This window comes from Lissotriton vulgaris, chromosome 9, assembly GCF_964263255.1.
Source record: "Lissotriton vulgaris chromosome 9, aLisVul1.2, whole genome shotgun sequence".
Classification (NCBI taxonomy): domain Eukaryota; kingdom Metazoa; phylum Chordata; class Amphibia; order Caudata; family Salamandridae; genus Lissotriton; species Lissotriton vulgaris.
The window spans coordinates 156,481,046-156,506,535 of record NC_141697.1 but is presented as its reverse complement, the minus strand read 5'-3'; the positions used below and the strand labels follow the sequence as shown (position 1 = coordinate 156,506,535).

Here is a 25,490-nt window from a genome sequence, read left to right as displayed (position 1 = left end):
GTGCAGAGTGAGTGCAGAATGACAGTGAGTGCAGTGACAGTGAGTGCAGAGTGCAGAGTGACAGTGAGTGCAGAGTGAGTGCGAGTGCCTGTGAGTGCAGAATGAGTGTGTGCAGAGTGAGTGCGACAGTGAGTGCGAGAGTGAGTGCAGAGTGACAGTGAGTGCAAAGTGAGTGCAGAGTGACAGTGAGTGCAGAGTGACAGTAAGTGCAGAGTGAGTGCAGAGTGACAGTGAGTGCAGAGTGAGTGCAGAGTGACAGTGAGTGCAGAGTGAGTGCAGAGTGACAGTGAGTGCAGAGTGAGTGCAGAGTGACAGTGAGTGCAGAGTGAGTGCAGAGTGACAGTGAGTGCAAAGTGAGTGCAGAGTGACAGTGAGTGCAGAGTGACAGTAAGTGCAGAGTGAGTGCAGAGTGACAGTGAGTGCAGAGTGAGTGCAGAGTGACAGTGAGTGCAGAGTGAGTGCAGAGTGACAGTGAGTGCAAATTGAGTGCGAGAGTGACAGTGAGTGCAGAGTGCGAGAGTGACAGTGAGAGTGCAGAGTGACAGTGAGTGCAGAGTGAGTGCAGAGTGACTGAGTGCAGAGTGACAGTAAGTGCAGAGTGAGTGCAGAGTGACAGTGAGTGCAGAGTGAGTGCAGAGTGAGTGCAGAGTGAGTGCAGAGTGACAGTGAGTGCAGAGTGAGTGCAGAGTGACAGTGAGTGCAGAGTGAGTGCGAGTGACAGTGAGTGCAGAGTGAGTGTGAGTGCAGACTGAGTGCAGAGTGAGTGTGTGCAGAGTGAGTGCAGAATGACAGTGAGTGCAGTGACAGTGAGTGCAGAGTGAGTGCAGAGTGACAGTGAGTGCAGAGTGAGTGCAAAGTGAGTGCGAGTGCCTGTGAGTGCAGAATGAGTGTGTGCAGAGTGAGTGCGAGAGCGACAGTGAGTGCGAGAGTGACAGTGAGTGCAGAGTAAGTGCAAGAGTGACAGTGAGTGCAGAGTGACAGTGAGTGCAGAGTGACTGCAGAGTAACAGTGACTGCAGAGTGACAGTGACTGCAGTGTGTGAGTGTGCAGGGTGCACATTGTGTGAGTGCGCAGGGTGAACAGTGTGAGTGTGCAGGGTGAGCAGTGAGTGAATGTGTAGGGGCAGTGTGTGAGTGTGCAGGAAACAAACACTCAAACTAAGTCCACCACACACTACTGCATATACTAGTGAATACAGTCATCTCTATATACCGAAAAAATGAGTTATATTTAGAGGGGTCGGAGTGAGACACAGTGGGTGGATGGATGCATGATGAATGGATGTATGCATGATGCATGAATGTATGGGTGGATGCATGGATGGGTTGTTGGTTGGATGGGTTGGTGGATTGCATAAATTGTTGATGGATTGGCTGTATATATGCATCTATCCATCCACCCATCCATGCATCTATCCATACACCCATTCATGCATGCACCCATGCATGCATCCACCAACTCATCCATGCAAGCATTACAACAAGAGCCCGCAGCTCTCCTTCGTCTCTCCTCGCCCCCCTTCCCTGTGCCCTGCCCTGCTATTGTAAATGACAATGCCATTTATTTATGTTAAAAAAAAAAACAAATAAAAAACATGTCAAGAGCAATGCCAATAGCTCTAACTTTAACAAAGGCAAAACCATTGCATTGTAAATGCTTGTTTAGTTTTGTTTTCCGGAGTTTTATATAGTTCAGACTCAGCCCAAGGGCACTGGCACACTTTACTTGAGCACAAGTTATATTATAAAAGGTCAGACTCGATTCTCATTAAAAAAAATGTAAATTAAGATAAGGGAGATGATGAGGAAAGCTTTCAAAAGTTGAAGTTTATTAGTTACAACTTCGGATACCGTAATACATCCTTTTTGACCTTCTTCCACTCCAGCTGCTTTTGGTGAACTGTTACAAAGGTCAAGAACACTGAACTAAGCGGACGGGTGGAATGGAAGCCAGGTTTACAAATGAAAACATAAGGTTTACAAATGAAAACATGAGCGCACGTAATACATGCGCTTGACTATAATTAACATATAAAGTAATACAACAGGAGATTATGTGATTTGCACAGCATCAAAGAACGTTGAGCTGACGCCACTACTTGACCCAGATTTCCCAGTTCCATAGCCGGCATCTCTCGCTGTTGGGCCACATCAACTCCCTTTTAGGACCAAAAATTAGCACCCACTTTTTGCAATAAAGGTGCCTGCCCCCGGCTCTAACACTAATGTTTCCAATGAAAATTACCCATATACTGTTTCTAAGAGAAAGAGTCCTCATTGTGGTCCGATGGGTCCCTCAGACAGCTGGACCCCAGGGCTAGCTAGTGGCTTGTTAAGTGGGCTGTTTCCTCTGCCCTTTATTAAACAAGCATTGGCATAGCCAATAGGTCTTGCCTTTGGGACCTTATAAGTATTTAGTTATATAGCACATATCCTTAAAGCAACAACATTAACTGTTGCATAGCTAAACACTTATAAGGTCCCAAAGGCGAGATCTATTGGCTATTCCAATGCTTGTTTAACTTCATGCCTGTCTTGTTTTTAAAGAAAGTGTTTTTATGAAAACCGTCAGATTCGAATTAAAGAGCTATTACAGAGGGATAGAATTAAGAGGCAGTGGGTGAAGAGGGGAAAAAAAGCAACAATCCACTGAGGCATGAAAGGATTAAGACCCAAAATACCGACACACAAAACAAGTGAAAATACAAACGCTTTACGAGAGACGTGTAATTTGAGCTTCATAAGGCCATGGTACAAGAACAAGTCTCAGTTCTTGATTCAACATGAGAACAAAGCTGAGGGGATTTTTATCCTCTCTCTCGAGTACTCGGATATGCCGCTCAAGTGAAGAAAAAGAAAAAAGGAAGGTAAAAAGGCACTGCTGTGAGCACAAGGCCATTCACTAGATAAACAAGGGAGGAGTTATACACGATTTGGAACCATCAACCACGAGGCCGTGGGGCATTTAATCATCTTGAGAGCACATGCTGAGTATTTGTGCACAGTAATGTTAATTGCACAAGGCCAACAGTATATCAATCACTCCGAAATGTTTAATAGGAATGGAAACAAAAATGGAAAACGGATATTTAATCTCCATGGTTGCACAGATAGGGTGCAGCAGTGGCTTTGAAACATATGCACATTTTGCCAGTGCCTATATGAAAAGGTATTTGTGGATGCACTGCGGGTTAATAACTCGTTTCTTACGGTACATATTTTGATAAACCTCTTAATTAAGAGTTTAAAATATGGGCCCGCTCTGCTTCTCAACAATATGGACAGTGATACTGCCCACTAGTTGACTTTCCGAAATTCAGGCTAACACCCAACTGATGTAATCTCTCCAGTCCTCTGTGATCTCAAATGGCTCCAACTTGAAGCAAGATTCTCCTTTGGCAGTCCACATTAACATACCAAAATGCCTTTTGGGAAAGCTCAAGATTGTGTGGAGTGGCCACGCTTGTACAAGTAACATTTTTGTACGGCTAGAAGGCTCTAATGGGAGCAGGTGCTTTCTTTAAGCACTAGGATTTTTTGCCAATTGTAATTTTTTCTTTCCTTTTTAAGCATGGGGAGATTAAGTGATTTGGACAGTGGCATTGGACCTACTGGATGCATATTTCCATGCCCCTGTCCTGCAGGCCTACAGACGCTACCTGCAGTACGAGGGGAGCCACAAGCACGTCAGTTTGCTGTACTCTCTTTTGGCCTAATCAGTCCCTGTTGGGTTTTCACAAAGGTACCTTCGGAGGTTGGGGTACCAGTCTAACCCTGTCTAGATGACTGCCTGTAGAAGGTGGGCTTGCCAAAACCAGTCGTAGATCATCTCTAGAAGGTGGCATTCCTCCTTTCAAGATCAATGTACCAAAGTCGCACCCCAGCTGTTCTCAGAGGCTCCCTTTCATCAAAACTATACTGAATATGTTGCTTTTTTGAGCCCTCTGTCCAGAAAAGAGTGCAGGACATTCAGGATATCATCTGAATGTTTCAGTCATGGGTCTCAGTAAGGATAGCTCTGCATCCTGCTCGTCAATCTTGTCACATGGTTCATGCAGGCTTTGCAGTGGAAACTAAAGACTAAGTGAGACTAGCACTAAGAAACCCATCGGACTCCATCCGTGTTTCGGAGTGGACTGAAAAATATCTTCAGTAGTGGCTTCTCAACTGCAATTGGACTAGTGGCAGACCCCTTCCTGACCACCAACAGCTGACGGTGGTGGTAGACACGTCACTGCTGGGTTGGGGAGGTCATCTAGGAGAGGTGGAGATAATACTCTGTTCAATGGCTGAGAAGCACCTTCATGTCAGCCTGCTGAAGTTGCAGGCTGTTAGACGGACCGGGAGGGTCGGCCGAGGTTACGGGGAGAGGTCTCCGGGGAGAGCCGTCTCCAACGACTGTACAGACAAGCAACTTCCCCCCCACAGACGGACACCACACAAGATTGACTTATAACGAGATTTTATAGGTAATTCTTAGGTACGATAAGATGGTACAAGGAGGTCTGGACTCAGGGGTCCCCTCGGTTCTAGTCTCTGGTTTAGGAAAGGGGTAGCGGGACAGTCTTGTTACCAGAAGGTGGATATAGCTCTCAATCCTCGAGCTCGGCGTTCTAGATGATCGGGCCGCGGCGGAGCCAGCAGGTCCCGAGATGGACGAAGGAAAACGACGGTCCGCGGCGGAGCCTGCAGGTCCCGGTGAAGATGACGGTTACAACGGTCTGCGGCCACGCCAGCAGATCCCGACGACGATGAAGGATGAAGGTTACGAAGGCTGTGGCAGCGCCAACAGGCAGGACGATGGTGCACAAGACAGAGCTACGGCAGCGCCAGTAGTCCGTCTAGGATGAGTTCCTCTTTACGTCTCTCGACTCCAAGATACAACTACCTTCTGGCTCTGGAGCTGCCACAGTTATAGGGCTGGCGTGCTTTGATGTCCGGACCCTCGCACTTGGAGGTCGGGAGGTCCGGGATGAGGGAGTCCAGACACCCAGCAGGGGGGTGGAGCCAGCGCCCGGGGAGGCGATGGGCGAGCGGCACTTGGCGGGGGAGAGCCATCGGCACCTCTTTCTCCCATTGACTTGCCAAGTAGCCCGCTCACCTCCTGGGTGGAGGGTGGTGCCGGAATGTCTGAGGCCGGGCCAGGCCCAGGGTTGAGGTCGATCGGGGGCCAGGCGGCCTCGTGGTGAAGTGTCCAAGATGGCGGCCCAGGCTGGGCGCGTGGGCCGGCAGTGGATCGGCCCCACGAGGTTAACGTGCTCGAGGGCCGGGGCCCTGGGGGGAACAGAAGACGTGCAATGGTGGTGTGTGGTACTTGCGTGACGGTACCCAGGCCTGGTTGGGCCGGGGGAGAGCGGCTCTTCATGTGGCCTGTCCAACATGCGTCCCCCCCAGCTGAAGGCGGGGAGAGTTACCCATCCTCTTGGGGACTCTCCTCGTCGAGGCGGAAAAACCGGGACAGGCCATCCGCGTTGGCGTGATCTGGCCCAGGCCGGTGTTCGACGGTGAAGTCCATACCTTGCAAGGAGATGGACCAGCGTAGCAACTTTGGGTTTTCCCCTCGCATATGCATCAGCCACTGCAGGGGTCGATGGTCGGTCTGCACCCGAAAGTGGGTGCCAAAGAGGTAGGGCCGGAGCTTCTTGAGGGCCCATACCACAGCGAAGGCTTCCCTCTCTATGGTGCTCCAGCGTTGCTCCCGTGGTAGGAGCCTCCGGCTGATGAAGGCCACCGGTTGATCAAGGCCTTCGGTGTTCATTTGAGACAGGACCGCCCCAATGCCCTGGTCGGAGGCGTCCGTCTGGACGACAAACTCCCGGCTGTAGTCTGGGGCCTGGAGCACAGGAGCGGAACACATGGCGGCCTTCAATTGTTCGAATGCAGTTTGACACTCTGGGGTCCAGTTGACTTTCTTGGGCTGATTCTTTGACGTGAGTTCCGTGAGGGGCCCCACTATGGTACCATAGTCTTTCACGAACCTCCGGTAATAGCCCGTGAGGCCCAGGAAGGCTCGTACCTCGGTTTGGGTGATGGGGGGCTGCCAGTCCTGGATGGCGGCAATTTTCAGCTGTAGAGGGGCCACTAGGCCGCTTCCCACCTGGTGTCCGAGGTAGGTTACAGACCCTTGTCCAATTTGACACTTGCTGGCCTTGATCGTGAGGCCAGCTCGCTGAAGGGCTTGCAGCACTGCTCGGAGGTGGTGGAGGTGCTCGGTCCAATGGTGGCTGTATACAGCGATGTCGTCTAGGTAGGCGGCGCTGAATCCTTCGAGCCCCGCCAGGACCTGATTGACGAGCCGTTGGAATGTTGCTGGGGCATTCTTCATGCCGAAGGGCATGACCGTGAAATGGTAATGGCCATCGGGGGTGGAGAAGGCAGAACGTTCTTGTGCTCGGGGTGTGAGGCCGATCTGCCAATAGCCTGCTGTCAGGTCGAAGATGCTGAGGTAGCGGGCAGCTCCCATTCGGTCGACCAGTTCATCTGCCCGGGGGATGGGATGTGCGTCCGTTCTGGTGACCGCATTCAAGCCCCGGTAGTCGACGCAGAACCGGAGTTCTGGTGTGGTGCCGGGGGCAGCTGCTTTGGAGACCAGTACGACAGGGCTGGCCCAGGGGCTGTCGGAGGGCTCGATGACTCCGAGCGTGAGCATCTTGGCTACCTCTGCCTGGATGCAGGCCCGTACCCGATCTGGCACGCGGTAGGCCCGGTGGCGGATAGGAGGGCTGTCCCCGGTGTCCACATCGTGCACACACCAGGAAGTGACACCTGGGGTGAGGGAGAACAGACTGGCGAACTGTGACAGGAGGGCTTGACATTCTTGGCGTTGTTCTCTGGTGAGGGTCTCCGAGAGTCGGACCCCATCCACGGAGCCGTCTTGCTCCTGAGTCCGCAGGAGGTCGGGGAGAGGCTCGGAGTCTTCTTCAACCCCATTGTCTGTGGCCATCAGGAGGCTGAGCTCTGTTCGTACAAAGTGGGGTTTTAGTCTGTTAGCGTGGAGGACCCGGAGAGGGTTCCGGGGGGATTCCATGTCGATGAGATAGGTGGCAGGACCCTTGCGCTCGATTACTTTGAAGGGCCCCGTCCATTTGTCTTGTAGAGCGCATGGCTCCGTGGGGGACATTACCCATACTTGTTGGCCAGGTTCGAATTCAATGGATGAGGCATTCTGGTCATACCATTTTTTCATGTCCTCTTGACTGGCCTCTAGGTTGGCTTTCGCTAGTTCTCTGAACCGCCGGGTCTGGTTGCGGAGGGTGAGGAGGTACCGGAAGACATCTGGAGGGTTCTTTAACGGGGGCATTTCCCAGCCCTCTTTGACTAGGCTGAGCGGTCCCCGCACTGGGTGTCCATATAGCAGTTCAAATGGGCTGAAGCCTAGGGATTTCTGAGGGACCTCTCGGTAGGCAAAGAGGAGGCACGGCAGCAGCACATCCCACTGGCGACGGAGGGGCTCTTCCAACCCCCCGATCATCCCCTTTAGCGTGCGGTTGAACCGCTCAACAAGTCCGTTCCCCTGGGGGTGATAGGGGGTCGTGAATCGGTAGGTGACCCCGCACTGTTGCCAGAGGGATTTCATGTATTTAGAGATAAAGTTCGTGCCTCTGTCGCTGACGACTTCCCGGGGGAAACCCACACGGGAGAAGATCCCCATCAGAGCCCGGCCGACTACCGGGGCTGTCACAGTCCGCAGAGGAACAGCCTCAGGGTAGCGGGTGGCGTGGTCCACTAGCACCAAGATGAATCGATGGCCTTGTTTGGTGCGTGGGTCCAGGGGCCCCACAATGTCTATTCCGACCCTCTCAAATGGAGTAGTGACTACAGGAAAAGGTTGCAAGGGGGCCTTTAGCTTGCGGCCGCTCTTTCCACTGGCTTGACACGTGGGGCAAGATCGGCAATGCTGGTGCACATCGTTCCTCATTTTGGGCCAGAAGAAGTGGGTCACTAGGCGACTAAGTTTTATCTTGTCCCAGGTGCCCTGCCAGGGGGACATCGTGGGCCAGGTTTAGCAGAAAGTCTCTAAAGCGGTGGGGCACTACTAGTACTCTGTTGGCCCCCAGCTCGGCGATTCTTTGCTCGCTGTACAGCAGATCATTGTCCCAGTAGACCCAATGAGTTCCGGAGGTATCCCCTGCGCTTTGGGCGAGCGCTTGCTGGCGGAGTCCCTCGAGGGAGGGACCGGTCTTCTGTTCTTGGCGAAATTGTTCTTGCGTGGGCCCCCCCTCTTGGGCCCACTGGTCGAGGTTAGCGAGGTCGGAAGGTGGAGCTGGTTCGAGGGGGATGTCATGGTCGGTGGTTTCGGCTGGGGCGACCGAAGGCGGTGGCGCCGGCCATTCTGGTTCTTCTGGGCGATGGTTGGCACGGGCGGCCATGGACCGGGTGGTGACGCACGCCCAGTCCGGGATGCCTAACATTCCCAGGTGTTCTCTTCGCTCCACGGCTGCCCACGGGGAGCTCTCAAGGTCATTTCCGAGGAGGCAGTCTACGGGAGCATCGTCTCGGACCGTCACCTTCAACATGCCGGAGACCCCTCCCCATTCGAAGGGGACGCAGGCCATCCGACACAGACTTTCCGAGTTATCGGCTGATCGTACAGGGCAGAGAATGTTCGGTAGGTACTGTTCTGGGGTCACCAGGTGACAGCGGACGGCTGTTACACTGGCCCCGGTGTCACGAAGGGCTTCGGCCCGGTGTCCATTGATGCTCACCCATTGGCTGTACTTCTGGGTGTTAGCGGGTAGGGGGACCCGTGGGACCATGTCTTTTCCCCCTAAGCATGCGAGAGTCATGGCGGCTGGCTCCCATTCTTGATGCTCTTGTTCGTATGTTTCCTGTTCCTCGGAGATCTGCTCTTCCCCTAGGGCCGCAGCGGCCACTTGGCGGGGTCTTGGACTCTGGTACTGCGGGCAGCTTGGGTCGTTTGCATAGTGACCGATTCGTTGGCATCGGTGACACGTGACATTGGCTCTGTACCCCGGTCGCGCCGGGGTGCTGCCCCTGTTGGCCGGGGGGGTGGTGCTGGTAGCGGGGGCGACCGGAGCGTTGTCTCTTCCTCGTCCTTGGCCCCCTCCTCCTCCTCTTGGTCGGTGCTGACCATGGTTGTTCCGGTTCTGTTCGTAGGACCCATTCCGGCCCACTCTGGTGATCTCCCACCGGTCAGCTTCGGCTGCGAGCTGCCGCGGATCCGTTAACTTGCTGTCGAGGAGGTGCTGGCGTAGTTCAATGAAGCAATTGTTCGACAGATGCTCCCACACCATCAGATTGAACAGTTGTTCGTAGGTCGTGACGTTACTTCCTCTGATCCAGCCTTCGAAAGCTCGGCTAAAGTACGTTACATAGTCCACCCAAGTTGTACCCGGGATGCGGGTGCAGTCTCGGAACCTCTGACGGTACATCTCGGGTGTGAGGCCATAGCGGGTGAGGAGTGCCGCTTTCATATGGTCGTAGGAGGTCATCTGGTGGTCCGGGAGCTGTAGCAGTGTATCGCGGCCCTCATTGAGGAATCTCCCCCATAGACCGGCTCCCCAATCGCTCCTATCGATCCGGTGTGCAGTCATAGCGATTTCATAGGCTTTAAACCATTGCTGGATGTCGTCTTCTCGGAAATATTCTCGGACAACATCCTTGGGGATGTGTACCTTTTTCTCCGTGGTCCCTGCGGTGTGGGGTCGCTCGGGCACCCCTAACTCTTTATTCTGCTTGCGCAGGTTGATCTCGGCTAGGTTTCGTTCGTGTTCGTACGCCAGTTTCTTTTCCTCGAGCTCCCTTTGTCTCTGTTTCTCCTCTCTCTCTTCTCGGAGACGCAGGTGCTCTAAGTTGATTTTTTGTTCGGCCAATTTGAGTTCCACGTCCATCTTGAGTCGGGCCATTTCTAGCTCGTGTAGTCGGTTTCTTTCTCTCTCCTGGATCTCGTCTTGCGAGAGACCCGTTCTTTGCCCTTCAGGGGCCGTGGTGGTTTTTTCCGCGGTGCTTTGATCAGGGGTTCCGGCAGCCCCGGTCTCTGCCCAAGATTCTAGGGCATGCTTAAAATCGTCTTTGGTGCTTAGCCCGGTGGTAGCGATACCTAGTTCGATGCAGAACTGTTTTAGTTCACGGTGGCTGTACTCCTCTAGTTTCTCCATTTGGAACTTCTCGGTTGATCCGCTTTCTTTAGTTGTCATTGTGATTTCGTTGTGGGGTGAGCTACTCTCTGTACGTTATGCGGTGATTCGGATCGCGCCGCTGGCCACCAATGTTAGACGGACCGGGAGGGTCGGCCGAGGTTATGGGGAGAGGTCTCCGGGGAGAGCCGTCTCCAACGACTGTACAGACAAGCAACTTCCCCCCCACAGACGGACACCACACAAGATTGACTTATAACGAGATTTTATAGGTAATTCTTAGGTACGATAAGATGGTACAAGGAGGTCTGGACTCAGGGGTCCCCTCGGTTCTAGTCTCTGGTTTAGGAAAGGGGTAGCGGGACAGTCTTGTTACCAGAAGGTGGATATAGCTCTCAATCCTCGAGCTCGGCGTTCTAGATGATCGGGCCGCGGCGGAGCCAGCAGGTCCCGAGATGGACGAAGGAAAACGACGGTCCGCGGCGGAGCCTGCAGGTCCCGGTGAAGATGACGGTTACAACGGTCTGCGGCCACGCCAGCAGATCCCGACGACGATGAAGGATGAAGGTTACGAAGGCTGTGGCAGCGCCAACAGGCAGGACGATGGTGCACAAGACAGAGCTACGGCAGCGCCAGTAGTCCGTCTAGGATGAGTTCCTCTTTACGTCTCTCGACTCCAAGATACAACTACCTTCTGGCTCTGGAGCTGCCACAGTTATAGGGCTGGCGTGCTTTGATGTCCGGACCCTCGCACTTGGAGGTCGGGAGGTCCGGGATGAGGGAGTCCAGACACCCAGCAGGGGGGTGGAGCCAGCGCCTGGGGAGGCGATGGGCGAGCGGCACTTGGCGGGGGAGAGCCATCGGCACCTCTTTCTCCCATTGACTTGCCAAGTAGCCCGCTCACCTCCTGGGTGGAGGGTGGTGCCGGAATGTCTGAGGCCGGGCCAGGCCCAGGGTTGAGGTCGATCGGGGGCCAGGCGGCCTCGTGGTGAAGTGTCCAAGATGGCGGCCCAGGCTGGGCGCGTGGGCCGGCAGTGGATCGGCCCCACGAGGTTAACGTGCTCGAGGGCCGGGGCCCTGGGGGGAACAGAAGACGTGCAATGGTGGTGTGTGGTACTTGCGTGACGGTACCCAGGCCTGGTTGGGCCGGGGGAGAGCGGCTCTTCATGTGGCCTGTCCAACACAGGCCATTCACTTGGTGTTGAAGGCCTTCCTTCCTGGCGGAGGCCTTCCCGTTACCTCCGCCGTGTGCCGCACACGGCCACCACCACCTAGCGCCTCTCTCCCCCTTCCAGTTGGACGGATGTGTGCACTAACACACCGTCTTGCACACGCCTCCGCAGCATCAGTGCCCACTCCTGTTCTGCGCCAGGGTGGCCTCCCGTGCAAGCTTGTACCAAGGCCAGTTAGTATCTTGAATATTTCAATCTGCTGAATAAGCGGAGGAGATTTAGCGCTAAAATTGGGTGATGGCATCCGCCATTCTTCAGCACTAGGAAGTAGCGGAGTTAAAATCCAGTTCCAATTTCTGAGGGCAGACCTGCTCTACAAGTGGTTTTCCCACAAGAGCCATTCTACAGGTAAATAGGCAAATGGCCCATCGGAAAGCCACTCTCATGCACTGTTCCCAATAATGTGCGAGCTTGGGCGCGCGCCCACGTCTGTAGTATGAAGCGCGCAGTGCTGTGTGTGGAGCGCGCACACACACAGCACATCAATCAACAACATTCAGCGCGGCTGCTTTTAAAAGCGGGCGGCGCGATACCGGGTATTTCTTTATTTTGTGTGCTTTTGTTTAAAGTACTCATGTTAATTGCAGCGCCGTCACAAGCTGCAATTAACATGAACACTTTAAACAGAAGCAAACAATGTGCCCATCACCCTTGAGCTGCGCTCTATTATGAAAATAAATGCAGCAACTCTACAAACACGATGTGTGCTTTTCACGTCGTGTTTGTAGAGGTGCTGCATTTCGTTTCTTAACAGAGCTGGGCTGCGGGGTGATTGTGGGGCTTTGTTAAAGATTTCAGGTTAATCACAGCCCCAGACGGGCGCTGTGATTAACCTGAAATCTACTGTCAGTCTTATCGTGAAAAATCAAGGGACGTTTGGTGATACAAGAAGAACGTGGAATAACAATAATAAAATGTTTGAACAAGAAGAGTTTGGAACAATTTCTCACTGGCTGTGCGATTGGTGATGGAGCGCCTTGCCGTTTCAATTGTATGTGCATTATGTGAACGTGCTTTGAGGTGAGGCATGTGCCCAGTCTGCACGGGAAAGTAGAAAAAACGAAACAAGTTTAAATATGGAAAACACAGACAAAATGTGGATGTGCATTCTGCTACCCCCATAACTGCATTCAATGAATTAATTCTTGCCTCGCTTGCAGTTTGCACCCAATTTAAGAACGACTTATTTGGACCACTAGATTACATCATCACGATAAAGCTGCTTTGAATTCATGAAAAGGAAGTACTAAGTCATCGGTGGACAGTCCTTTAGGGTCTGTGGTTGATAAATACACTGGAGAACAAACGTATACACTTTTCGGCCACTTATGTTTTTTTTTTTTTTAATTCATGTATGATGCAGTAATTAAGCAGTTTATTTACGAGATTGTAAACCATTCATCTTTTGTGTTAGACTGTTAGCCAAATAAAGAGGGCTAGATTGAATTAAAGGATTGTGGGTCACATAGTTCTCTGGGAAACTTAGTTGCAAGCAATTAGCAGATTGTTCATTGGGAACATAATTGGAAACAAGTCAGTGAGAAGGTAAAAAGTAGGAGTGGAGGGATGTGGGCGTAACTTTAATGGAAGGGAGTTGAAGGTAATGAGGATGGGGAGGTGAGAGAGTTACGTAGGGGCAAGGGTTTAAATTCTGAACAAGGGGAGGAGTCAGCTGCTCGGGCATCTGTTTGTGTAAAACAGGCATGAAGATGGAACCCTTTGGTATTGCCAGGATTAAGGATGGAGTTAAAGCAGGTATGAGGATAAGAACGAGTCTAGGGGAGCGATTACAGAGTTCAACAGTTAGTGGTAGTGTTTTGGACACAACTAAAATCCTTGAGTGAGGTAGTGAAGGTATGGTTTTTGTATGGTTATAATGGGATAGGGCACATTTTTGCGGTTGAGGTTTCGCTTGATTATGCGGTTTAGTATGGCAGGTTTAATATCGAGGCTGGTGTAGGGGAGACTCGACATGGGTGTTTTATTTATTTCTGGCAAGGGGTGAGAGTTTGAAGTAGGTAAACTGGTGTGTTAAGCATGCAGAAAAATTGAGTGGAAAAGAGTTTAGCCTATCTGCACATGAATGACAAAACATATCAACCGAATTGATTTAAGGGATGCATTTGTGTATAACATCAGAGTTTGTTGACATGAGATTAATAGAGGTAGTATTTTCATTTTGATTTAACAGCTACCCCTGACGAAGGGCACTAAGAAGCCCGAAAGGCATTGGAACATTATCAAAAAAGAAATGTTGCTGCTACTATGAATTTCGTAACCACACGTGTTGCAATAAAAGGCACGGATAGGCATAACTGCTTCATTTGAAACAAAAGGGGTCTACATTCAGTCTTTTCGTGAAAAATCAAGGGACGTTTGGTGATACACGAAGAACGTGGAATAACAATAATAAAATGTTTGAACAAGAAGAGTTTGGAACAATTTCTCACTGGCTGTGCAATTGGTGATGGAGCGCCTTGCCATTTCAATTGTATTTGCATTATGTGAACGTGCTTTGAGGTGAGGCATGTGCCCAGTCTGCACGGGAAAGTAGAAAAGCATGGAAGAAAAAATTAAACAAGTTTAAATATGGAAAACACAGAGAAAATTTCAGTGTGCATTCTGCTACCCCCATAACTGCACTTCTGAAGCATTGCCATACCACACTTGCTGTCTTCTCTGAAATATCTTTTGTCCTTTTTTTTCTTCCACTCCCCAGCTGCTCTCGCCATCTCCTTCTCTTCTTTTTCTTCTTCCTCATATCCATCCCGCTCCACGTTTACTCACTTTCTCCTTCTCCCCATCCCATTCTTGTCTCCATTTCCCTCTCACTGCCTGTTCTTTGTCTTCTCTCTTACCGGTTTTCCATTCTCCTTTCTCCCTCCCAATTCTCCAAAGCCTCTGGCTACCTTTCTTTCTGTCCCTCTCCTACCAATTTCTCCATTACCCCTTCCCCATTTCTCGTCTTTGCGCCCTGACATTTTTCTACTTTGTTCCTCTCTCCCCCTTTCTCTGCCACTAAATCTTATTTCTCACGAGTCTCCTCTCCTTTTCCTTCAGGCTATGTTACAATTTTAAAAACACAGACTGTCTGGTGGCCTTTAGGGTCCCGGCTTGGGATACTCTGAGCAAGATAGCGACTAGTATTAAATCTGGCTTGCCTAAAGATCCTGCGCAGGCTAAAGTTTTAAGGGGAAGCACTGAGACTTTGGAGCCATATATCAGACACTTGTTGGAGCGCTCTTTTAGCTCAGGTAGGGTGCCGAAAACATGGAGGGAGGCAGTGGTGCTCCCTTTGAAAAAAAAGCTGAACATCATGATGGAGCAGTGAAACAACCTGCTCCCCATCTCGCTTTTACCCTACTTCACCAAGATTGCGGAGAAAGCTGTTGATCAACAACTGACAGCCCATATTGACACTCATAAGCTGCTCCATCCCATGCAATCTGGCTTCCATGCATTCCACTGGATGAGGGTCAAACGGCGGCACTCATTTTACCTGACTTAAGTGCCTCATTTGATACTGTAGCGCATCACACTTTGCTGCAGTATCTGAATAGGGGTGGAGTGGCTGGTAAGGCGTGAGAATGGCTGGAATCCTTTCTTCATGTTCATAGTTTCCAAGTAGCACAGGGACCATATAGGTCAAAAGCTATAAGCCTGAAGCAAGGGTTCCCTCAATGGTCCAGCCTTAGCCGACCCTTTTTTTAATCTTCATGTGGCGCCAGTGGCAGAGATTACCGATAAATATGGGGTGCAAGTAGTGTCATATGCAGACGACACTCATCTGGTTGTGGCTTTGGCACAGCCAGCTGAAAGTGCAGCCAGTAATTTCACCTCTTGTTTACAAGAACTGGTTGTCTGGATGGCTAGAAACGGTCTCCGATTGAACTGTGATAAAACCGAGGTGCTGATTGTTGGGAAGGCGCCGTCAGTATGGACTTCGGCGTGGTGGCCTCAGGCGCTTGGCCCTCTACCCTCACCCAGTGAACAAGTCAGGAACCTGGGGGTATGGATTGACTCTAAAACCTCATTTGAGTACCACACTAGAAGAGTTGCAGGCACCTGTTTTGGCATCTTGCGGGGCCTCAGGAAGACTTTGGATCAACAGCTAGGAAACCCTTAGTCCATGCCTTGGTCACTTCAAAGGCTGGACTATAGTAATGCCCTCTATTTGGGAGCAAATGTGAGGTGCATCCAGAGGCTTCAGCGCATACAGAATGCGGCAGCTCAACTGGTGTTGATGCTGCCAAAGAGAGCTCCCTCTAAGAAAGCTCTGGAGATGCTACACTAGCTGCAAGTGAAAGAACGGGTGCAGTTCAAAGCCCTATGTGTGAGTCATCGGATCACACAGGGGAAAGGGCCTTTTTATCTCCAGAACCTGCTAACCCTATACAATCCGACCCGAAAATTGAGATCTAGCGGGACGGGACAGGTTAAGGTCCCTAAGATCAGAAGAGCGAGAATGGGAGGGCGCTCATTTTGCTTTCTGACAGCACAACAATGGAACAGATTACCTCTGACGCTTTGGTTGGAAACCTTAGAGCTGGCTTTTCGTAAAGAGCTGGAAACCTCCTTATTCCATAGGGGGTAGGCCAGAGAGGTTTGTCCGGGGGAATGGGATATATGATGGCATGGGAGGCTGTGCTAGGCTGGTACTACAGCGCGGGGACACACTGGTCAGTGTAACCATGCGCTTTATAAGCTCAGTTTACTTACTTACTTACATCCAACTATCTCTGAATATTACATGGAAGCACATTTAGAATTTGGACCAGTGTGCCTCTGCAGTGTCGGTGACCTGGCCAAAAAGGACATGAAAAAGCTGAAATAAATCCAAAGCTGTTCAAATCAGTGGCCCCGGAAATAAGTTTGGCCCTGGCACTCAAAATCCTTAAGATGTCCCTGTGCATTTGTTAAAGTTTTCATGTTAATCGCAGCACCCATCATGAGCTGCAATTAACATGAAAACCTTAACAAATGCTCACAATCACCCCGCAGCCCAACCCTATTATGAAAAGAAATACAGCAACATAGCTGCCAATTTTTCAAATTGCAATGTGGGATGTTTTCATACTTTCACTGTAATTATTAGTGCCATTTGAACAGGGCCCGCTTTAGTGCTGGTGGCGCCTGCTGTGACCGTGTTTGTTGGCGACCCAATGACCACCTCAGCCACGGATATTCTCATTACCAACCTTTAACAGTGACCCTCAAGTCTCCAAAACCCCTCTTTCTTTCATATTTATATTGTTTAATAGCGCCACTCATACCAGTGTAAGGTGTTAAGCACTTTACATCACATACACATTACACAGAGACACTGAATCATAGTGTGTAAATCAATATATAGGAAATGTTACATCAGACAGAGGAATAAAATGTATTTTCTTAACAGAGCTGGGCTGCTAGGGTTTTAAGCAAACGTTTGTAGTGATATTTGGCGCTGCACACACGCGCGCTGTGTTTCCTGGCGCACATAGCCACGGCTGAAGCGCACAGAGACACTACACTGCCGCACACAGAGGAAAAAAATTAGAGGGAACATTGCTCTCATGTATGATGTAGGTTGACAGGCGAGGGGCAGAAACAAATGGCAGGGCAAAGGCCCTTTGGACTATCTGTAGGACCCATCTGTCGTATGTTTTTGTGTCCCAACTCATGGGGGAAAGCAGTGATCATGCCTACCAAAAGATAGCTGTGTGCCGCTAAGGTTAAAGTAAAGTAGCATCGAGGCTGCTGCTTGAGGGGCTGGGGATGGGAAGTTCATTGCCCCTACTGGTCTGAGAACTGCTTGATGTTGGGCCTTGACATTGTCTGGAGGCGAAGTATCGAAAGTGGCAGAGTTGTTGTGAATTCAGTTTCGCAGGTGAGGAAGAGCACAGTTGCCCTGCTTTCCTTAAAGTGCTCTAGGGCAGAGTCAGCCTTCTCACCATATAGGTGAGATCCGTCAAAAGCCATATTTATGATGGACGCCTGAATGTCACCTGAAAAGCCAGTGGATCTCATCAATGTGCGTTGCCAGAGCATCACGCTAGTGCTGACCCCTCTAGCCAAGAAGTGTGCTGTGTCTAGTCCTGAGCAGATGATATACTTGCCCGCATCCATTCATCCTGGATAGTATGTGGCGAATGGCTAAAACAATTCCTCTGGTACTGTCTGTAAGATTTCAGATACTAGTCAGGTACTCAAGCATCCAGCGTTAACCTGACCAAAGGGCCAGGATAGCAGAGGGAAACATCCTTCTCTCAAATGCCTCCATTCTCTTCAAATGTTTCTCCGACAGGGTCATAGGGAAGAATTTAGGGTCAACTCTGCTGGTAGATCCTGTACCACAAGGCTCTCTGGAGAGGGATGCTGCTTGTAAAAGGCAAGGTCACCAAGAGATGCTCTGTGGCAACGTGACACTTCTTTATTCACTGACGGACAAGAGCAAGGTCTGGAACAAGTGCCCATGGTAGTGTCAGTTAGGGCTTTTTGAAAAGCCAACAGAGGCTCTAATGAGGAGTGCCATGTTACAGATCCTCTGTGAGGACATTAGTCTTTACTATGATTAGATGCAGTTGTATATTCAGGACTTCAGCTGCCCTTCTAGTTACAATGGTGAAGGAAGCAGACTCTTCTGTGGAAGAACTGTAGGGGAAACTAACTCTGTGTCAGGGAAGGTATCCAGCCCATTGGCCTCTTGTAAGTCCATATAAAAGTTGTTGTTATATTGTGGGGAAAATTCATCCCCACCATCATTTCCAAACTGTGGTTTGCTCTGGGCAGAGTCCGATCGAAATCGTTGGTGGAACATGAAAGGACAACCTCTAGACAAAGGTAGTGTCCTGTCCGAGTGAATTGGGGTTGGATGAGAAGAACCTGAATCACACATGGCTTCGGTCAAGGTCGAGATGGATTTGGTTCAAAGTCAGACAGAACTATGGGTTTAACATCCTCCTCTGAAACGGACATGCCTGAAACCAGCATGGATCATGTTGCCCAGTGTGGGAATGGTCCAATGTCAGAGCATAACCTGAAGCAGGTTTGGGAGGCACAGCTGGTGCAGAGGGCAGATGAGCCAGGAGTAAGCCAGCTGAAGGCCTCTGCAGATCCATGCGGCCTGAAGGCATGCCAGAGGGAACGGTAGGTTAAAAAAAAGGCATTATAGAAGTTCCTGGAAATTCAGGGTGCATCGGGATCAACTACGGAATTTGATCCTCATTGGGTGACCGGGAGCGATACTGAGGAGTACATTGATAAAGAGTGGTACGGCTGGGACGAGGCCCTCTTGGAATTCTTGTGCTTCTTTTTGGAATTCGACTTACCAGAAGACTTGGAGTACGAAGAACATGCATCGCGGAACCGGCCATAGAGCGAGTCTGTGTCCTTGACCTTGAGTCGGAAAGGCCTTTGTGTGTTTGGCAACATACAGCTTGGCTTTACAGTCCCAGTTGGCTATTGGGTTCACACACTTTCCATGGGACTTGTGAGTCGAGGCTGAAACCCAGGCAGCAGAGGCCCAACTCATGGGGATCTGTCACAGACATTTGTTTGAGTCACACCCTACAAGGAGGGCTTAAACTCGTTTGTCTTAGTATGGAACAATTCCTTGTACGCTGGAAATAATTTGGGGAAAAAGCGAATCGACTGAGTTTATGTCTCAGACATAAGGAAACTGCCATTAGTGCGCTTGGGTGCCAACTATACACGGCTCCAGTCATCACATCCGGAGTGGAGTAGTCACCAAGCTGCACAATGCCACCTATCGGCGCAGAACATGCAGTTTGGTATATCCTTCAGAAACGGAGTGCCCCTGGAGTTAAATGAAAGACTTGCTGCAACTGGGAGAACAGACTCACTAATCTGGAGGAAAGGAGGAGGAGGAAGAAACTTCCTTTTCTTAGGTGGAGGGAATGGTTACTGTCTGAGTGGAATCTTTAGCAAATGTCATTCAGCTCATAACTCTTTTCATTAGGATACTTGTAGTAAACATAGAACAACAAGCACCAAACCACAAAGAACAAGAGAGACTGGGTAGGTTAGATGATCTGGCATGGTCAACTTGACCTGATTTGAACCTCTTTCAACTGATCCTTGTACAGAGGGTGTCACCACTTCCGGAATGCTCTTCTACCTCCAACACCCCTCTGGCTAAACAAGCAAAAGGCCTCCATATACATCAATGTCTTCAGTCAGCTAGCAAGTCTACACCATACTGCCAACAAAGGTTCCCTTCCATTGACTTCAAGAGCACCAACTTCCACAAATTGTAATCTCCCTTCCAACAATGCTTCACTGCCACCAACTTCAATGGCATCAAGGTCTCAACAATGGTTCACACCATTTACCTAGCACAGGCCTCCAATGTACCAGCATAGCCAATTAAACAATAATCCACCTCCAAGGCTTCATTCTTTCAAGAATAGTTCAGCTCCATTTTGACAACACCATTAATGACAAAATAATGTAAGTATTTTTCACAAAAATGATTTGCTAGGTGATCTTCTAATAAAACACACGAAAAGTGAGGGGATGGAGGAGAATAAAACACCGGACAATACTCTGTGTAACATTCAAAGCCATCATTTTTAGCTCAATGCTGGTAATCCAAGCTGTTGCCACTGGAAAAAATTACCAGTGCCATTCTGGCAATAGAAAAGACCACTGGTACTGCTTGGAAAATTGAACACTCTGTGTCAGGGAACATTAACATATACTACATATTCATCAGCCCCTCTCTCCCTGGAGTCCTTCTGGAAGTAAAATGCACAGACTCAGACATGCGAGGGACTAGTGCAAGAGAACATACAAAACAAGTTGTTATGCCATGCAATCAACGTGGATCTTACTCCAGGTGAAGAATGTGGATTGCTACCTCTCCCTGCACTTGGCACAGTTTAGGTGGCAGAATACAATATTTGCCCAGCACATGCATGACACTTTCTCTTAAAGTCACGTTTGACACTCTGTGTACATTCTTCCACCAGAGTGAAACAACCACATTAGGCGTTCCCTTATCTCTAATCTTGTTCCCAACAATTTATCTGAATTATCTTTTTGGTCCAAGTCTCTAAAATACTTCTTTCTCAAGATGGCTCCTAATCAAACTTTCGATCAAGAAACAGAAAAGGACATATTGCCTTCCTCTCAAACCATCATGGTCTCCTCTACAGTCTGTGATGCGGTGACATCTTGACCTATTAAGGCGGTGGTACTTCTTGCATGTTACTTTCTGCTGTCTCTTGCCCCTACGTCCCATTTCACACTATAAAAGAGCTGGAACTCTCAGTTCTATGCATCACAACTACTCGAGTAACTGTGGTGCTGGGGTTTCCTCCTTGCTATTTGCTCCAGGTTTCCTGTGTTATACTGCTTCATCTCCTGGAGTACAGCTCCATCTCCTGGAATCATTACCCCTTTTACTGGAATACTGCTAGTGCTAATCTAATCATCTACTCCTGTCTGGGTTTTGTGAGCACCAGGTTCCTCACCTGCTCCAGATTGTCAACTTCCCATGACAATTACACTCTCTGAGTGGCTGCCTTTTGACGATGCCTCCTTTGCCAATTGTCTTAAGAGCATTAAATCTGGATCGCCTTGTGACCCCCTCCCGGCAAAAATTCTTAAACAACTGGACTTAAACTCGCGCAGGGTATTGATGAAACTCCTAAATACCTTGTTGAGAGAATCATGTGTCCCACAGAAGTGGAAACACAAAAATGGTAGTTCCCCTGCTGAAAAAAGCTGGTGTGGATACTTCAATTCTATCCAACTATAGGCCTATTTCACTGCTGCCTATCTTCTCCAAAATCTTGGAGAGACACATTAACTCTCAATTATCACATTTGCGGGCTACCTGCATCCATCTCAATCTGGGTTCAGGGCCCACTACTCCACAGAAACCACTCTTTTGGGAGTTTGAGAATTTGAGACACAGTGTCGATAGCTTCTTTTCTGAGAGGACGTACTTTCCAGGTTTTCTCGGCTAAAGCATCATCTAAAATGTGTGCATCGGCGTACGGCATGCCGCAGGGGTCTATCCTTAGTCCATTACTATTTAACATCTATATTAGACCCCTAGCCACTATTGTGGAAGGAGCTGGCCTAACGTTATTCTCGTACGCCGATGACACACAGATTATTTTCACTCTATCTGGAGGGGATGGCAGTAATGTCTCGGCTCTTAAACTGGGGCTGTCTCGGGTGGCTGATTGGATGAAGGCAAACTTCTTGAGGCTGAACTGTGATAAGACCGAGATTGTAATCCTGGGTAAAGATAAAGATCTCTGGGGCCCACAACATTGGCCCGAAAGTATGGGTCTTATTCCCAAGCCTGTGGCTCAGGTGCGCAACCTCGGTTTCTTAATTGATGACAAGCTTACGATGCGTCAACAGGCTGTCAAAGTGGCTGCCATCTGTTTTGCCACTCTCAAATGGCTCCAAAAAATCCTGTGGATGCTTCCGACCAACACCCAAAGGACAGTGGTCCAGGCTTTGATAACATCACGCCTGGACTACGGGAATGTCCTGTACCTTGGCGCTGATCTGACTACGCTGAGAAAACTTCAGGTAGCTCAAAATGCGGCCGCAAGGCTGCTACGCAATGTTCCCAGGAGAGTATCAGCACTCCCTGCCCTTCGCGATTTGCACTGGCTAGAAATTAAAAATAAAATTAAGTTTAAGGCGTTGTGTTATATTTTCAAGATTAAACAAGGCTCTGCCCCCAAATATCTACAAAATCTTATTCATGCCTATACTCCGAGCCGTACCCTTAGATCTGCAGGTAAGGGAGACTTGGCCGTTCATAGATTTAGGCTGGTGAAGATGGGCGGCCGCTCCTTTTCGCATCTGGCCACTAAAACGTGGAACACCTTGCCTGTGAGTCTGAAGTTGGAAACTAACTTTGTTGAGTTCCGTAAGGGACTAAAAACTTGGCTTTTTCAGCAATTTTTTTTTATTTTCAAGTAAGCACTGTTTTCTTTGAACAGCCATCTCTCCTTTAAGTCTTGTAGTTTTTCTTCTTCAGTCTTTCCCTTGGCGCCGGGAAACCCATTGCGGGTAGCTGTGCGCCTTACAAGTTTAAATAAATAAATAAAAATAAATTCTCTGCTTTGGCTATCCTGTCTGATTAGAGGTTCTTCCAATCGGTGACCCTTTAAAGTAGACACCTGTCGCTTCCACATGAAAATCCTAAGTTTTAAACAACACATTGGCTACAGGAAGGAGTCACCCTTACTTCTGGCAGCTTCAACAAGAGAAGGTGCAACCACTGTGCTTAGCTATTGATACATGTGTATGCAAGGGAGTATGCTTTAGCCAATCTTGTCTCTGAAACTATTTGTGAAAGCCTAGATGCTAGAGAAGAGGGTCATGCAAACTCCAACCAATTGCTTTTGTAGAAGAATATTAATTTTAAATCAGATGTTGAAAATCAGTTAGACTGCTTGCTCCTATAGAAGCAGCCACGGTTCCTATAGGCAACCTTTTACAAAGCGTAAGGTTGTCATTTGTAGATGGAGATGGAGATTATCGAGTTGGTTAGGAAGTTCAGGTCTTGTACTTCTAGTTTTGTAGTTCTGGTCTTGAGGTGTTAAATATGCCAGATAAGGTTGCGAGGTATAAAATTCAAATTTATGGGGTGGAGGTCGATACTTACTGTGACAAAACAAATAAAAGTGAGCTCTGTACTTTCTTATTGGTTACAAAAATAAAGTTATCATTAACAAAGCAGGCTTAACTTTTTTTATTGATACTTGATTAAATGAATGCTCAAACCCAGATCTGCTATGGGTCAAAAAAATTATTAGGTGTGATAGCAATGCCCATAAAGCAGGTGGGTCTTATGTTTCTATTAAAACGCATCCTACAGGTGGAAAAAAAAAAGATTTGGTTCTTCACACAGGTACTTACATTTTCATGGCACTAAAAATACTTTAAAATTCCTCCTGGTGTACAACTCCTCCCATCTCCACCCACCCCCTTTCTGCTCATGTGGTCTTTGAAGGATGCGCCCATTTAAAATAGGAACCGTTAACCTTCAAGCCTCACACATGCAGGGGTGTGAAATTTTATAAAATAAATACTTGTCCAAAGGACAGAATGTTTTGGAAATCTACTTGGCCCATTTGATGCTGTGCCCCGACGTGACAAATTAGAGCACTGTTTCTAATGCATCATATATGTGATACTACCATCTTATATTATGTCAGAGGTTTTGATTCCAGCAAGGCTCTCAGTATGAAATATTTCTAATTATACCAGACTCTGAAAATATTACGTTTCCATTTATGTTAGACCTTTGATGAGTCACCAGTTCTGTTAATGAATGGGTTCTGTTTAGGGCAGCTTTTTGATCATAGTAGGGCTCTAAATACTCCAGCACTTTTACTATACCCGAGTTCTGATTACAGCAGGGTTTAAGATATATCATTTTATTAACTGTAACAATCAATCAATCAATCAATCACAGGCATTTATATAGCGCGCTACTTACCCGGAGGGTCTCAAGGCGCTAAATGGTCTCAATGGTCTCATAATTTCTCAAGTTTGAGGAAGCATTTTGGGAATTGCTCCGGCAAATTTACTTTTAAGCATTAACTGGATTTCTACTGTAAATTAACCCAGATTATATTTGCTCTCCAGTGCCTATGTTGCCAGTTGAGGATTAATGGGAATACTCGGTCTGACCTCCACAGTGTATAATTCACTGGAAAATCATTTTCTTTGATCCTGTGCATCAGTTCCCATTTTTGTCACAATTGTGGGTATATGCCAAGCACAGTCCTCTTTCTCAAAGGCATTCGGTGGTACTGTAAACTAGCAGGCTGAGTATTGTGCTGCTGGGGTGTGTGAATCTACTTGTGCAGGTAAACAAAATAGAGGAAATATTGTTGACTTTGACCCCAAACAAGATGTCACGGACTTCGGGAGATAGGGATTACACATACCGGAGTGTGTGGCTATTAACAACTGCATGACGGAGAATTCACACAATGGTGTCCTACAACATAAAATCCTGATAAGAAAAAAATTAAACGTGCCTCGGGAAGTACATTGCATTACAGCCCCTGAAGCATTTAAGGACTTCTTGATTTTAAACAATGACTAAATCAATTAGAACGCAATAATTAATACTTAATACGGCGTGGTGATGGACATGCTGGGATGATATTACCTGACAGTAAGCATGGTTTCCCAAAGCTTTGTGCGCTTCATCAATGACGAGACACTTGATCTGAGGTGCAGGACAGGCTCCACGGGTAAGGTCATTCACCATTACTTGCGGCGTTAAGAAAAACACTTTGCGGTTCTGCCAGATCTCTTTCCGATTAATGGCCTGGGTAGTACCTGTAAAGTACAGTAAACACAATAACTCACAAAAGGATTTTTGACATTCTCTGTCACAGCATAGATGGAATCATAGTGTTTGTAACTCTCAAGACATGCATTACGTGCTAGCATAAGTATAAGTACTGATTTCTCTATTTCTATTACATTAAGTGTGACTGGACAGGGCATCTCAAATTGAGAAGTAGTTTATGTGCCCTTAGATACTGGATGACCTGTCTCTTCACATTTAAAGAGATAACTAGCTTGTGAAATACCAGAGACATATATGATAGGTAAACTGAAAGAGATAGTTGTACATAGATTGCAGTATAATGCTAAAAGGATAGGAGCACGGAAACGTCCACCAGGGCCAAGTGACTTGTCCATTTCCAATACCGCTCCATCAACGTGTATTCACTAAAGGGATGAATTAGATTTGGCTGAGAGGGTACTCAGTCGGAACAGCGACGAAGTATCCCTGCTACCAAACTCTCGATCTGGCCGTACGATTAAAAAAATTGGACGGATCACCAAGGTTTATATTGACGGAGTAAAATTTTCTTCAACTGCCTGAGCGAGTAGGGGCTGTCAGAAGTAAGGTTTATCAGAAATGGGGGGAATGATCCACATCAGTATCAATACCAGAGGCTCAGAACTTTTTGTTCCGGAGACCCGCAACCACACATTCACAGACTGCAGTGTATGTAATCTCCACTTAGTGTGGTTCGGTGGATAGCGTCATCATCGGGTCTTGTCACCTGAGTGTCCAGTTGTACAAGTGGCATCAAAACCTCCACCAGGAGGGAGACAGGATGCGGACAGTGGTGAGTGAATTAAAATGATCTACT

General features: G+C 48.6%; 1 protein-coding gene across 2 annotated transcripts in view; it reads right to left on the bottom strand.

Moving 5' to 3' along the window:
* Positions 1-25,490, bottom strand: part of FANCM (FA complementation group M) — an 861,212-nt gene that overhangs the window by 786,681 nt on the left and 49,041 nt on the right. For both annotated transcript variants that reach the window (XM_086937264.1, XM_086937265.1), the window contains exon 2: positions 24,488-24,660. In XM_086937264.1, the coding sequence (XP_086793390.1) occupies positions 24,488-24,660 (173 nt within the window). The remainder of the gene's footprint in view (positions 1-24,487; positions 24,661-25,490) is intronic.